At 52.0% G+C, this 17,357-nt stretch overlaps 1 protein-coding gene and 1 long non-coding RNA gene across 2 annotated transcripts in view; both read right to left on the bottom strand.

Moving 5' to 3' along the window:
* Positions 1–15,215, bottom strand: part of LOC138354468 (leucine-rich repeat-containing G-protein coupled receptor 5A-like) — an 83,336-nt gene extending 68,121 nt beyond the window's left edge. The window contains exon 1 of the mRNA XM_069308667.1: positions 15,043–15,215. Within this exon, the coding sequence (XP_069164768.1) occupies positions 15,043–15,178 (136 nt within the window). The 5' untranslated portion in view covers positions 15,179–15,215. The remainder of the gene's footprint in view (positions 1–15,042) is intronic.
* Positions 15,216–15,995: 780 nt separating this feature from the next.
* On the bottom strand, positions 15,996–17,130 carry LOC138354425 (uncharacterized). The gene is made up of 3 exons (XR_011223555.1): positions 16,715–17,130; positions 16,448–16,576; positions 15,996–16,068 (listed from the first exon to the last, which is right to left on the bottom strand). It is a non-coding gene; the product is annotated as an uncharacterized lncRNA (long non-coding RNA).
* Positions 17,131–17,357: the final 227 nt, after the last annotated feature.

A 17,357-nucleotide genomic window follows, 5' to 3' on the forward strand; every position in this document is an offset into this window, starting at 1 on the left:
TATATATATATGTCGTACCTAGTAGCCAGAACTCACTTCTCAGCCTACTATGCATGGCCCGATTTGCCTAATAAGCCTAGTTTTCATGAATTAATGTTTTTTCGACAACCTAACCTACCTAACCTAACCTAACCTAACGTTTTCGGCTACCTAACCTAACCTAACCTATAAAGATGGGTTAGGTTAGGTTAGGTAGGGTTGGTTAGGTTTGGTCATATATCTACGTTAATTTTAACTTCAATAAAAAAAAATTGACCTCATACATAATGAAATGGGTAGCTTTATCATTTCATAAGAAAAAAATTAGAAAAAATATATTAATTCAGGAAAACTTGGCTTATTAGGCAAATCGGGCCTTGAATAGTAGGCCAAAAAGGGAGTTCTGGCTACTAGGTACGACATATATATATATATATATATATATATATATATATATATAATATATATATATATATATCATTAGTATATTTTGTATTATGTTAGTATTATAGTAGGCTGTAGGCCAGCCAGCATTTCTACTCCTGGAGAAGACAGCGTGGGATCGAGTGTGGCAGTTGGTGACCGAGAGGACGGCGCCAACGGAGCCGCCCCCCCCCCCCCTTCGAGATGTTCTGAGTCCCTAATTTAAATTTGCCCAGCTGATCGAATTGCCAGAGGTGGCGAGAGGGGAGCTGCCAACGTTCTCCAGATCATCTATTTCATATATTCACCCATGTGTTATTTCCATATATGCTTATTCACGTTTTCGTCAGTAAACCTCATATTATTTTACTGATGTGTTTGTGTGCACCCTCCATCTCTCTCTCTTTGAGCATTATATAAGTGATACTGTATGCACCACACTATGATCATTATTATTTATATTATGGAAAATATCCTTGTGACTGGCAATATTTGAGTACACTGTTATTTATGAAAACGTACCCTAGGCTGGTAATACTGAATCAACACTGTTAGCATGGTAATATATCATTGTCTGGCCACACAGAGTTTAAATACTGAACTGCATTGCTGGGATGCAGAGCTACTAACCCAGCTGGCAACCTTATGAGTAGATGAGTGACATAGGAGTTTGACAGGCGACCTGTGATCCTTTTTCGAAGCACTAAGACCTCCTTCCGCCCACAAGATGACATGAGTGACTGGGCTGGCACACCCAGCACTAAACCCCCCAAGATGACATGAGTGACTGTGGGCTAGCACACCCAGCACTAAACCCCCCAAGATGACATGAGTGACTGTGGGCTAGCACACCCAGCACTAAACCCCCCAAGATGACATTAGTGACTGTGGGCTAGCACACCCAGCACTAAACCCCCCAAGATGACATGAGTGACTGTGGGCTAGCACACCCAGCACTAAACCCCCCAAGATGACATGAGTGACTGTGGGCTGGCACACCCAGCACTAAACCCCCCAAGATGACATGAGTGACTGTGGGCTGGCACACCCAGCACTAAACCCCCCAAGATGAGATGAGTGACTGTGGGCTGGCACACCCAGCACTAAACCCCCCAAGATGACATGAGTGACTGTGGGCTAGCATACCCAGCACTAAACCCCCCAAGATGACATGAGTGACTGTGGGCTAGCACACCCAGCACTAAACCCCCCAAGATGACATGAGTGACTGTGGGCTGGCACACCCAGCACTAAACCCCCCAAAATGACATTAGTGACTGTGGGCTGGCACACCCATCACTAAACCCCCCAAGATGACATTAGTGACTGTGGGCTAGCACACCCAGCACTAAACCCCCCAAGATGACATGAGTGACTGTGGGCTGGCACATCCAGCACTAAACCCCCCAAGATGACATGAGTGACTGTGGGCTAGCATACCCAGCACTAACACCCCCTCCCCCAAGACGACATGAGTGACTGTGGGCTAGCACACCCAGCACTAAACCCCACAAGATGACATTAGTGATTGTGGGCTAGCACACCCAGCACTAAACCCCCCAAGATGACATGAGTGTCTGTGGGCTAGCACACCCAGCACTAAACCCCACAAGATGACATGAGTGACTGTGGGCTGGCACACCCAGCACTAAACCCCCCAAGATGACATGAGTGACTGTGGGCTGGCACACCCAGCACTAAACCCCCCAAGATCACATGAGTGACTGTGGGCTGGCACACCCAGCACTAACACCCCCTCCCCCAAGATGACAAGAGTGACTGTGGGCTGGCACACCCAGCACTAACACCCCCTCCCCCAAGATGACATGAGTGACTGTGGGCTAGCACACCCAGCACTAAACCCCCCAAGATGACATGAGTGACTGTGGGCTAGCACACCCAGCACTAAACCCCACAAGATGACATGAGTGACTGTGGGCTGGCACACCCAGCACTAAACCCCCCCAAGATGACATGAGTGACTGTGGGCTGGCACACCCAGCACTAAACCCCACAAGATGACATGAGTGACTGTGGGCTGGCACACCCAGCACTAAACCCCACAAAATGACATGAGTGACTGTGGGCTAGCACACCCAGCACTAAACCCCCCCCCCCCAAGATGACATTAGTGACTGTGGGCTAGCACACCCAGCACTAAACCCCCCCAAGATGACATTAGTGACTGTGGGCTGGCACACCCAGCACTAAACCCCCCAAGATGACATGAGTGACTGTGGGCTGGCACACCCAGCACTAAACCCTCCAAGATGACATGAGTGACTGTGGGCTGGCACACCCAGCACTAAACCCCCCCCAAGATGACATGAGTGACTGTGGGCTGGCACACCCAGCACTAAACCCCACAAGATGACATGAGTGACTGTGGGCTAGCACACCCAGCACTAAACCCCCCAAGATGACATGAGTGACTGTGGGCTAGCACACCCAGCACTAAACCCCCCAAGATGACATGAGTGACTGTGGGCTAGCACACCCAGCACTAAACCCCCCAAGATGACATGAGTGACTGTGGGCTGGCACACCCAGCACTAAAACCCCCCAAGATGACATGAGTGACTGTGGGCTGGCACACCCAGCACTAACCCCCCCCCAAGATGACATGAGTGACTGTGGGCTGGCACACCCAGCATAAAGCCCCCACAAGATGACATGAGTGACTGTGGGCTAGCACACCCAGCATTAAACCCCCCCCAAGATGACATTAGTGACTGTGGGCTAGCACACCCAGCACTAAACCCCCCCAAGATGACATTAGTGAGTGTGGGCTGGCACACCCAGCACTAAACCCCCCAAGATGACATGAGTGACTGTGGGCTGGCACACCCAGCACTAAACCCCCCAAGATGACATGAGTGACTGTGGGCTGGCACACCCAGCACTAAACCCCCCCAAGATGACATGAGTGACTGTGGGCTGGCACACCCAGCACTAAACCCCACAAGATGACATGAGTGACTGTGGGCTAGCACACCCAGCATAAAGCCCCCACAAGATGACATGAGTGACTGTGGGCTAGCACACCCAGCACTAAACCCCACAAGATGACATTAGTGACTGTGGGCTAGCACACCCAGCATAAAGCCCCCACAAGATGACATGAGTGACTGTGGGCTGGCACTCCCAGCAATAAACCCCCCAAGATGACATGAGTGACTGTGGGCTAGCACACCCAGCATAAAGCCCCCACAAGATGACATGAGTGACTGTGGGCTGGCACACCCAGCACTAAACCCCCCAAGATGACATGAGTGACTGTGGGCTGGCACACCCAGCACTAAACCCCCCAAGATGAGATGAGTGACTGTGGGCTGGCACACCCAGCACTAAACCCCCCAAGATGACATGAGTGACTGTGGGCTAGCACACCCAGCACTAAACCCCCCAAGATGACATGAGTGACTGTGGGCTAGCACACCCAGCACTAAACCCCCCAAGATGACATGAGTGACTGTGGGCTGGCACACCCAGCACTAAATCCCCCAAGATGACATGAGTGACTGTGGGCTAGCACACCCAGCACTAAACCCCCCAAGATGACATGAGTGACTGTGGGCTGGCACACCCAGCACTAAACCCCCCAAGATGACATGAGTGACTGTGGGCTGGCACACCCAGCACTAAACCCCCCAAGATGACATGAGTGACTGTGGGCTGGCACACCCAGCACTAACACCCCCTCCCCCAAGATGACAAGAGTGACTGTGGGCTGGCACACCCAGCACTAACACCCCCTCCCCCAAGATGACATGAGTGACTGTGGGCTAGCACACCCAGCACTAAACCCCCCAAGATGACATGAGTGACTGTGGGCTAGCACACCCAGCACTAAACCCCACAAGATGACATGAGTGACTGTGGGCTGGCACACCCAGCACTAAACCCCCCCCAAGATGACATGAGTGACTGTGGGCTGGCACACCCAGCACTAAACCCCACAAGATGACATGAGTGACTGTGGGCTGGCACACCCAGCACTAAACCCCACAAAATGACATGAGTGACTGTGGGCTAGCACACCCAGCACTAAACCCCCCCCCCCAAGATGACATTAGTGACTGTGGGCTAGCACACCCAGCACTAAACCCCCCCAAGATGACATTAGTGACTGTGGGCTGGCACACCCAGCACTAAACCCCCCAAGATGACATGAGTGACTGTGGGCTGGCACACCCAGCACTAAACCCCCCAAGATGACATGAGTGACTGTGGGCTGGCACACCCAGCACCCCCCCCCCAAGATGACATGAGTGACTGTGGGCTGGCACACCCAGCACTAAACCCCACAAGATGACATGAGTGACTGTGGGCTAGCACACCCAGCACTAAACCCCCCAAGATGACATGAGTGACTGTGGGCTAGCACACCCAGCACTAAACCCCCCAAGATGACATGAGTGACTGTGGGCTAGCACACCCAGCACTAAACCCCCCAAGATGACATGAGTGACTGTGGGCTGGCACACCCAGCACTAAAACCCCCCAAGATGACATGAGTGACTGTGGGCTGGCACACCCAGCACTAAACCCCACAAGATGACATGAGTGACTGTGGGCTGGCACACCCAGCATAAAGCCCCCACAAGATGACATGAGTGACTGTGGGCTAGCACACCCAGCATTAAACCCCCCCCCCAAGATGACATTAGTGACTGTGGGCTAGCACACCCAGCACTAAACCCCCCCAAGATGACATTAGTGAGTGTGGGCTGGCACACCCAGCACTAAACCCCCCAAGATGACATGAGTGACTGTGGGCTGGCACACCCAGCACTAAACCCCCCAAGATGACATGAGTGACTGTGGGCTGGCACACCCAGCACTAAAACCCCCCAAGATGACATGAGTGACTGTGGGCTGGCACACCCAGCACTAAACCCCACAAGATGACATGAGTGACTGTGGGCTAGCACACCCAGCATAAAGCCCCCACAAGATGACATGAGTGACTGTGGGCTAGCACACCCAGCACTAAACCCCACAAGATGACATTAGTGACTGTGGGCTAGCACACCCAGCATAAAGCCCCCACAAGATGACATGAGTGACTGTGGGCTGGCACTCCCAGCAATAAACCCCCCAAGATGACATGAGTGACTGTGGGCTAGCACACCCAGCATAAAGCCCCCACAAGATGACATGAGTGACTGTGGGCTGGCACACCCAGCACTAAACCCCCCAAGATGACATGAGTGACTGTGGGCTGGCACACCCATCACTAAACCCCCCAAGATGAGATGAGTGACTGTGGGCTGGCACACCCAGCACTAAACCCCCCAAGATCACATGAGTGACTGTGGGCTAGCACACCCAGCACTAAACCCCCCAAGATGACATGAGTGACTGTGGGCTAGCACACCCAGCACTAAACCCCCCAAGATGACATGAGTGACTGTGGGCTGGCACTCCCAGCACTAAACCCCCCAAGATGACATGAGTGACTGTGGGCTAGCACACCCAGCACTAAACCCCCCAAGATGACATGAGTGACTGTGGGCTGGCACACCCAGCACTAAACCCCCCAAGATGACATGAGTGACTGTGGGCTGGCACACCCAGCACTAAACCCCCCAAGATGACATGAGTGACTGTGGGCTGGCACACCCAGCACTAACACCCCCTCCCCCAAGATGACAAGAGTGACTGTGGGCTGGCACACCCAGCACTAACACCCCCTCCCCCAAGATGACATGAGTGACTGTGGGCTAGCACACCCAGCACTAAACCCCCCAAGATGACATGAGTGACAGTGGGCTAGCACACCCAGCACTAAACCCCACAAGATGACATGAGTGACTGTGAGCTGGCACACCCAGCACTAAACCCCCCCAAGATGACATGAGTGACTGTGGGCTGGCACACCCAGCACTAAACCCCACAAGATGACATGAGTGACTGTGGGCTGGCACACCCAGCACTAAACCCCACAAAATGACATGAGTGACTGTGGGCTAGCACACCCAGCACTAAACCCCCCCCCCCCAAGATGACATTAGTGACTGTGGGCTAGCACACCCAGCACTAAACCCCCCCAAGATGACATTAGTGACTGTGGGCTGGCACACCCAGCACTAAACCCCCCAAGATGACATGAGTGACTGTGGGCTGGCACACCCAGCACTAAACCCCCCAAGATGACATGAGTGACTGTGGGCTGGCACACCCAGCACTAAACCCCCCCCAAGATGACATGAGTGACTGTGGGCTGGCACACCCAGCACTAAACCCCACAAGATGACATGAGTGACTGTGGGCTAGCACACCCAGCACTAAACCCCCCAAGATGACATGAGTGACTGTGGGCTAGCACACCCAGCACTAAACCCCCCAAGATGACATGAGTGACTGTGGGCTAGCACACCCAGCACTAAACCCCCCAAGATGACATGAGTGACTGTTGGCTGGCACACCCAGCACTAAAACCCCCCAAGATGACATTAGTGACTGTGGGCTGGCACACCCAGCACTAAACCCCACAAGATGACATGAGTGACTGTGGGCTGGCACACCCAGCATAAAGCCCCCACAAGATGACATGAGTGACTGTGGGCTAGCACACCCAGCACTAAACCCCCCCCAAGATGACATTAGTGACTGTGGGCTTGCACACCCAGCACTAAACCCCCCCAAGATGACATTAGTGAGTGTGGGCTGGCACACCCAGCACTAAACCCCCCAAGATGACATGAGTGACTGTGGGCTGGCACACCCAGCACTAAACCCCCCAAGATGACATGAGTGACTGTGGGCTGGCACACCCAGCACTAAAACCCCCCAAGATGACATGAGTGACTGTGGGCTGGCACACCCAGCACTAAACCCCACAAGAAGACATGAGTGACTGTGGGCTAGCACACCCAGCATAAAGCCCCCACAAGATGACATGAGTGACTGTGGGCTAGCACACCCAGCACTAAACCCCACAAGATGACATTAGTGACTGTGGGCTAGCACACCCAGCATAAAGCCCCCACAAGATGACATGAGTGACTGTGGGCTGGCACACCCAGCACTAAACCCCCCAAGATGACATTAGTGACTGTGGGCTGGCACACCCAGCACTAAACCCCCCAAGATGACATGAGTGACTGTGGGCTGGCACACCCAGCACTAAACCCCCCAAGATGACATGAGTGACTGTGGGCTGGCACACCCAGCACTAAACCCCCCCAAGATGACATGAGTGACTGTGGGCTGGCACACCCAGCACTAAACCCCACAAGATGACATGAGTGACTGTGGGCTAGCACACCCAGCACTAAACCCCCCAAGATGACATGAGTGACTGTGGGCTAGCACACCCAGCACTAAACCCCCCAAGATGACATGAGTGACTGTGGGCTAGCACACCCAGCACTAAACCCCCCAAGATGACATGAGTGACTGTGGGCTGGCACACCCAGCACTAAACCCCCCCAAGATGACATGAGTGACTGTGGGCTGGCACACCCAGCACTAAACCCCACAAGATGACATGAGTGACTGTGGGCTGGCACACCCAGCATAAAGCCCCCACAAGATGACATGAGTGACTGTGGGCTAGCACACCCAGCATTAAACCCCCCCCCCCAAGATGACATTAGTGACTGTGGGCTAGCACACCCAGCACTAAACCCCCCCAAGATGACATTAGTGAGTGTGGGCTGGCACACCCAGCACTAAACCCCCCAAGATGACATGAGTGACTGTGGGCTGGCACACCCAGCACTAAACCCCCCAAGATGACATGAGTGACTGTGGGCTGGCACACCCAGCACTAAAACCCCCCAAGATGACATGAGTGACTGTGGGCTGGCACACCCAGCACTAAACCCCACAAGATGACATGAGTGACTGTGGGCTAGCACACCCAGCATAAAGCCCCCACAAGATGACATGAGTGACTGTGGGCTAGCACACCCAGCACTAAACCCCACAAGATGACATTAGTGACTGTGGGCTAGCACACCCAGCATAAAGCCCCCACAAGATGACATGAGTGACTGTGGGCTGGCACTCCCAGCAATAAACCCCCCAAGATGACATGAGTGACTGTGGGCTAGCACACCCAGCATAAAGCCCCCACAAGATGACATGAGTGACTGTGGGCTGGCACACCCAGCACTAAACCCCCCAAGATGACATGAGTGACTGTGGGCTGGCACACCCATCACTAAACCCCCCAAGATGAGATGAGTGACTGTGGGCTGGCACACCCAGCACTAAACCCCCCAAGATCACATGAGTGACTGTGGGCTAGCACACCCAGCACTAAACCCCCCAAGATGACATGAGTGACTGTGGGCTAGCACACCCAGCACTAAACCCCCCAAGATGACATGAGTGACTGTGGGCTGGCACTCCCAGCACTAAACCCCCCAAGATGACATGAGTGACTGTGGGCTAGCACACCCAGCACTAAACCCCCCAAGATGACATGAGTGACTGTGGGCTGGCACACCCAGCACTAAACCCCCCAAGATGACATGAGTGACTGTGGGCTGGCACACCCAGCACTAAACCCCCCAAGATGACATGAGTGACTGTGGGCTGGCACACCCAGCACTAACACCCCCTCCCCCAAGATGACAAGAGTGACTGTGGGCTGGCACACCCAGCACTAACACCCCCTCCCCCAAGATGACATGAGTGACTGTGGGCTAGCACACCCAGCACTAAACCCCCCAAGATGACATGAGTGACAGTGGGCTAGCACACCCAGCACTAAACCCCACAAGATGACATGAGTGACTGTGAGCTGGCACACCCAGCACTAAACCCCCCCAAGATGACATGAGTGACTGTGGGCTGGCACACCCAGCACTAAACCCCACAAGATGACATGAGTGACTGTGGGCTGGCACACCCAGCACTAAACCCCACAAAATGACATGAGTGACTGTGGGCTAGCACACCCAGCACTAAACCCCCCCCCCCCCAAGATGACATTAGTGACTGTGGGCTAGCGCACCCAGCACTAAACCCCCCCAAGATGACATTAGTGACTGTGGGCTGGCACACCCAGCACTAAACCCCCCAAGATGACATGAGTGACTGTGGGCTGGCACACCCAGCACTAAACCCCCCAAGATGACATGAGTGACTGTGGGCTGGCACACCCAGCACTAAACCCCCCCCAAGATGACATGAGTGACTGTGGGCTGGCACACCCAGCACTAAACCCCACAAGATGACATGAGTGACTGTGGGCTAGCACACCCAGCACTAAACCCCCCAAGATGACATGAGTGACTGTGGGCTAGCACACCCAGCACTAAACCCCCCAAGATGACATGAGTGACTGTGGGCTAGCACACCCAGCACTAAACCCCCCAAGATGACATGAGTGACTGTTGGCTGGCACACCCAGCACTAAAACCCCCCAAGATGACATTAGTGACTGTGGGCTGGCACACCCAGCACTAAACCCCACAAGATGACATGAGTGACTGTGGGCTGGCACACCCAGCATAAAGCCCCCACAAGATGACATGAGTGACTGTGGGCTAGCACACCCAGCACTAAACCCCCCCCCCAAGATGACATTAGTGACTGTGGGCTAGCACACCCAGCACTAAACCCCCCCAAGATGACATTAGTGAGTGTGGGCTGGCACACCCAGCACTAAACCCCCCAAGATGACATGAGTGACTGTGGGCTGGCACACCCAGCACTAAACCCCCCAAGATGACATGAGTGACTGTGGGCTGGCACACCCAGCACTAAAACCCCCCAAGATGACATGAGTGACTGTGGGCTGGCACACCCAGCACTAAACCCCACAAGAAGACATGAGTGACTGTGGGCTAGCACACCCAGCATAAAGCCCCCACAAGATGACATGAGTGACTGTGGGCTAGCACACCCAGCACTAAACCCCACAAGATGACATTAGTGACTGTGGGCTAGCACACCCAGCATAAAGCCCCCACAAGATGACATGAGTGACTGTGGGCTGGCACACCCAGCACTAAACCCCCCAAGATGACATGAGTGACTGTGGGCTGGCACACCCATGCATCACTAAACCCCCCAAGATGAGATGAGTGACTGTGGGCTGGCACACCCAGCACTAAACCCCCCAAGATCACATGAGTGACTGTGGGCTAGCACACCCAGCACTAAACCCCCCAAGATGACATGAGTGACTGTGGGCTAGCACACCCAGCACTAAACCCCCCAAGATGACATGAGTGACTGTGGGCTGGCACACCCAGCACTAAACCCCCCAAGATGACATGAGTGACTGTGGGCTAGCACACCCAGCACTAAACCCCCCAAGATGACATGAGTGACTGTGGGCTGGCACACCCAGCACTAAACCCCCCAAGATGACATGAGTGACTGTGGGCTAGCACACCCAGCACTAAACCCCCTCAAGATGATATGAGTGACTGTGGGCTAGCACACCCAGCACTAAACCCCCCAAGATCACATGAGTGACTGTGGGCTAGCACACCCAGCACTAAACCCCCCAAGATGACATGAGTGACTGTGGGCTAGCACACCCAGCACTAAACCCCCCAAGATGACATGAGTGACTGTGGGCTGGCACACCCAGCACTAAACCCCCCAAGATGACATGAGTGACTGTGGGCTAGCACACCCAGCACTAAACCCCCCAAGATGACATGAGTGACTGTGGGCTGGCACACCCAGCACTAAACCCCCCAAGATGACATGAGTGACTGTGGGGTGGCACACCCAGCACTAAACCCCCCAAGATGACATGAGTGACTGTGGGCTGGCACACCCAGCACTAACACCCCCTCCCCCAAGATGACAAGAGTGACTGTGGGCTGGCACACCCAGCACTAACACCCCCTCCCCCAAGATGACATGAGTGACTGTGGGCTAGCACACCCAGCACTAAACCCCCCAAGATGACATGAGTGACAGTGGGCTAGCACACCCAGCACTAAACCCCACAAGATGACATGAGTGACTGTGAGCTGGCACACCCAGCACTAAACCCCCCCAAGATGACATGAGTGACTGTGGGCTGGCACACCCAGCACTAAACCCCACAAGATGACATGAGTGACTGTGGGCTGGCACACCCAGCACTAAACCCCACAAAATGACATGAGTGACTGTGGGCTAGCACACCCAGCACTAAACCCCCCCCCCCAAGATGACATTAGTGACTGTGGGCTAGCACACCCAGCACTAAACCCCCCCAAGATGACATTAGTGACTGTGGGCTGGCACACCCAGCACTAAACCCCCCAAGATGACATGAGTGACTGTGGGCTGGCACACCCAGCACTAAACCCCCCAAGATGACATGAGTGACTGTGGGCTGGCACACCCAGCACTAAACCCCCCCCAAGATGACATGAGTGACTGTGGGCTGGCACACCCAGCACTAAACCCCACAAGATGACATGAGTGACTGTGGGCTAGCACACCCAGCACTAAACCCCCCAAGATGACATGAGTGACTGTGGGCTAGCACACCCAGCACTAAACCCCCCAAGATGACATGAGTGACTGTGGGCTAGCACACCCAGCACTAAACCCCCCAAGATGACATGAGTGACTGTTGGCTGGCACACCCAGCACTAAAACCCCCCAAGATGACATTAGTGACTGTGGGCTGGCACACCCAGCACTAAACCCCACAAGATGACATGAGTGACTGTGGGCTGGCACACCCAGCATAAAGCCCCCACAAGATGACATGAGTGACTGTGGGCTAGCACACCCAGCACTAAACCCCCCCCAAGATGACATTAGTGACTGTGGGCTAGCACACCCAGCACTAAACCCCCCAAGATGACATTAGTGAGTGTGGGCTGGCACACCCAGCACTAAACCCCCCAAGATGACATGAGTGACTGTGGGCTGGCACACCCAGCACTAAACCCCCCAAGATGACATGAGTGACTGTGGGCTGGCACACCCAGCACTAAAACCCCCCAAGATGACATGAGTGACTGTGGGCTGGCACACCCAGCACTAAACCCCACAAGAAGACATGAGTGACTGTGGGCTAGCACACCCAGCATAAAGCCCCCACAAGATGACATGAGTGACTGTGGGCTAGCACACCCAGCACTAAACCCCACAAGATGACATTAGTGACTGTGGGCTAGCACACCCAGCATAAAGCCCCCACAAGATGACATGAGTGACTGTGGGCTGGCACACCCAGCACTAAACCCCCCAAGATGACATGAGTGACTGTGGGCTGGCACACCCATGCATCACTAAACCCCCCAAGATGAGATGAGTGACTGTGGGCTGGCACACCCAGCACTAAACCCCCCAAGATCACATGAGTGACTGTGGGCTAGCACACCCAGCACTAAACCCCCCAAGATGACATGAGTGACTGTGGGCTAGCACACCCAGCACTAAACCCCCCAAGATGACATGAGTGACTGTGGGCTGGCACACCCAGCACTAAACCCCCCAAGATGACATGAGTGACTGTGGGCTAGCACACCCAGCACTAAACCCCCCAAGATGACATGAGTGACTGTGGGCTGGCACACCCAGCACTAAACCCCCCAAGATGACATGAGTGACTGTGGGCTAGCACACCCAGCACTAAACCCCCTCAAGATGATATGAGTGACTGTGGGCTAGCACACCCAGCACTAAACCCCCCAAGATGACATGAGTGACTGTGGGCTAGCACACCCAGCACTAAACCCCCCAAGATGACATGAGTGACTGTGGGCTAGCACACCCAGCACTAAACCCCACAAGATGACATGAGTGACTGTGGGCTGGCACACCCAGCACTAAACCCCCCCAAGATGACATGAGTGACTGTGGGCTGGCACACCCAGCACTAAACCCCACAAGATGACATGAGTGACTGTGGGCTGGCACACCCAGCACTAAACCCCACAAGATGACATGAGTGACTGTGGGCTGGCACACCCAGCACTAAACCCCACAAGATGACATGAGTGATTGTGGGCTAGAACACCCAGCACTAAACCCCCCAAGATGACATGAGTGACTGTGGGCTAGCACACCCAGCACTAAACCCCACAAGATGACATGAGTGACTGTGGGCTGGCACACCCAGCACTAAACCCCCCCAAGATGACATGAGTGACTGTGGGCTGGCACACCCAGCACTAAACCCCACAAGATGACATGAGTGACTGTGGGCTGGCACACCCAGCACTAAACCCCACAAGATGACATGAGTGACTGTGGGCTGGCACACCCAGCACTAAACCCCACAAGATGACATGAGTGACTGGGCTAGCACATCCAGCACTAACCCCCCCCCCAAGATGACATGAGTGACTGTGGGCTGGCACACCCAGCACTAAACCCCACAAGATGACATGAGTGACTGTGGGCTGGCACACCCAGCACTAAACCCCCAAAGATGACATGAGTGACTGTGGGCTGGCACACCCAGCACTAAACCCCCCCAAGATGACATGAGTGACTCTGGGCTGGCACACCCAGCACTAAACCACACAAGATGACATGAGTGACTGTGGGCTGGCACACCCAGCACTAAACCCCACAAGATGACATGAGTGACTGTGGGCTGGCACACCCAGCACTAAACGCCACAAGATGACATGAGTGACTGTGGGCTAGCACACCCAGCACTAAACCCCCCAAGATGACATGAGTGACTGTGGGCTAGCACACCCAGCACTAAACCCCCCAAGATGACATGAGTGACTGTGGGCTGGCACACCCAGCATTAAGGCCCCCCAAGATGACATGAGTGACTGTGGGCTGGCACACCCAGCATTAAGGCCCCCCAAGATGACATTAGTGACTGTGGGCTAGCACACCCAGCACTAAACCCCACAAGATGACATGAGTGACTGTGGGCTGGCACACCCAGCATTAAGGCCCCACAAGATGATATGAGTGACTGTGGGCTAGCACACCCAGCACTAAACCCCCCAAGATGACATGAGTGACTGTGGGCTGGCACACCCAGCACTAAACCCCCCAAGATGACATTAGTGACTGTGGGCTAGCACACCCAGCACTAAACCCCACAAGATGACATGAGTGACTGTGGGCTAGCACACCCAGCACTAAACCCCCCAAGATGACATGAGTGACTGTGGGCTGGCAAACCCAGCACTAAACCCCCCAAGATGACATGAGTGACTGTGGGCTGGCACACCCAGCACTAAACCCCCCAAGATGACATGAGTGACTGTGGGCTGGCACACCCAGCACTAAACCCCCCAAAATGACATTAGTGACTGTGGGCTGGCACACCCATCACTAAACCCCCCAAGATGACATTAGTGACTGTGGGCTGGCACACCCAGCACTAAACCCCCCAAGATGACATGAGTGACTGTGGGCTAGCACACCCAACACTAACACCCCCTCCCCCAAGATGACAAGAGTGACTGTGGGCTGGCACACCCAGCACTAACACCCCCTCCCCCAAGATGACATGAGTGACTGTGGGCTGGCACACCCAGCACTAACACCCCCTCCCCCAAGATGACAAGAGTGACTGTGGGCTGGCACACCCAGCACTATCACCCCCTCCCCCAAGATGACAAGAGTGACTGTGGGCTGGCACACCCAGCATAAAGCCCCCACAAGATGACAAGAGTGACTCTGGGCTGGCACACCCAGCATTAAGGCCCCCCCTCTCCCCCCAAGATGTCATGAGTGACTCACTTGTCAGCGTCTCGGGAACAATGGCAGTTATGGTGTTGTGCTTCAGTGAGAGAGTTCGCAGGTTGGTCAAGCCCACCAGACTCTCGGACGTCGCCTCTGATATGTAGTTGTAGTCCAGGAAGATCTGTACACACATTGGAAGTCCTGTATTGACTCACTGGCAAAAGTTAGAACTTCCTCTAGGAATCTAAATAGGAAGGCACATATGTAAAACCAGTTATAGTGTGTTCACATCGTGTAGACCACACCCCAAAAAGCATGTAAGAAAACTGGAAATGGTGTACATATTTTTACATAGCTACGTCCAAGAATTGCGAATGATTGGGCATGATAAAAGACTGAAAGATATGCACCTAATGTTGCTAAACAAGAAAGGGGAGAAGAGACATGTTAGAAATATATACAATATATAATACTGACATTTTAAAACAAGCAAATGTTCACAATGAATATCAGAAGAACAAGAGGACAAAACAAAAGGACAAAGAGACACACATGAACAATATAGACGACGAAAATATTATATATATATATATATATATATATATATATATATATATATATATATATATATATATATATATATACATATATATATATATATATATATATATATATATATATATATATATGTTTCATTGAATATGACCGCATATTCTGTATTTATTATTTTCTGGTTTAGGGCTTCTATCCCTCTAACTATTTTCTTAGCATCAGGGCTTAATTGAAATAGGAGTTCTCCAAAACTCATTTTCGTACTTTTAAGGTGAAGAAAAGAAGTGATTTACTATAGAGTGTATTACACTTATTTGTATAATTTGCACGACGTTTCGAACCTCCATGGTTCATTCTCAAGTGAACAGATCTTACAATACTAGTTGATTTTATACCCGCATTAGGTCAGGTGATAATACAATGAAGGGGGCGTTAGTTAGGGTTCATAAAAGTTGTTCTAGTGCAATGAAAATTTATTGACGTGTTACACGTGAAGAGGGCTGCAAGTGGTCCAAGTTTCAGCATCGCAGCCTAAATAGAGAGGGAGAAAAAAAAAAAAACTTTTTTTAACCATTTTTTTACATGTTTTAAAGTTGATATAACAAATACAAATATCAACTGATATTATTTCTATGATACTCAGCTATCACAATACTATATAATAAAGGTTGTCTAGTGGCATTATTATCCCAAACCTATTTAGTGCAATAATACAAATTTTCAAAGTTCACCCAAAAAATTATGCAACAAAATGATGTTTATAAATATATATAAAATCAATAAATGATCTTAGGGGAAATATATAACTTGGGTTTTTAGAGGCACAGACTCTACATATAATGTGCAAGTTCCATGTAAATTGAATAATAAATAAAAAAGTTATTCAACCATATAGTTGCAAATTAGTTACCTGTAAAAAATGAAGGTCAAAGTTCAGCCACCTTTGGCTGAGGTTGATGAACTACCAATTTCAATCAAAATTACCACCCTTGTAGATTGGCATTCCTTCAGTAAGGTGTGTAAGTTCCATGAAGATCGCCTGATAAAAAAAAAAAAAAAAATTATTATTAAAAAAAAAATAAAAAAAAAATAAAAAAAATAAAAAAAAAGACAGCAGCTTTATATTTACAATTATTTATGATATAGTATCAAGATATAAAACATAATACATACTAACCTAATATAATTGGTCTGAAATATGCAACATCAAGAGGGAGAACGTCTTGAGTTGCAGGTCTAAGATCTTGAGTGGCAGGTGCCGCAGGTGGTGTGGCAGGTGCCGCAGGTGGTGTGGCAGGTGCAGCAGGAGGTGTGGCAGGTGCCACAGAGGTGTGGCAGGTGCCACAGGAGGTGTGGGTGCCTGGGTGTGAGGCGAGGTAGTGTGTTGTGGGGGCGGGAGGCTGCCCTCTCTCTTCACTCAAGGGAACTCTTGTTTTGCCTCAGTGTGGCTTTACGCTCCTTCTTTACTTGGCTAACGCGTAGAGCTCTTGCCTTTAAAGCTTTCTACTTGTCCGATACTATATCCATTGTGCAGTATATGCAAGAAAATACGATCTGTGCGAGCGCGTCAGGCATGCGACCGCCGGCACAGACACTGAGAGGGTGACTAAGCCAGTAATCGGATTATAGCCCCTCCCTCTCACAGAAGACAGTTGCCAGCGAGTGTGTTTATAATTTGTATATGCATAACAAGATATTCTCCACTCTATTGCGAAATACTAGACGCTTACAACGTATGACGCATCACCCTACGGCGCACCCGAGCCGCGAGGACCAGATTTCGGGCAATTGCGGCTGGAAAATTTACTCTAATTACGTTA

This window comes from Procambarus clarkii, chromosome 63 (assembly GCF_040958095.1).
Source record: "Procambarus clarkii isolate CNS0578487 chromosome 63, FALCON_Pclarkii_2.0, whole genome shotgun sequence".
Classification (NCBI taxonomy): domain Eukaryota; kingdom Metazoa; phylum Arthropoda; class Malacostraca; order Decapoda; family Cambaridae; genus Procambarus; species Procambarus clarkii.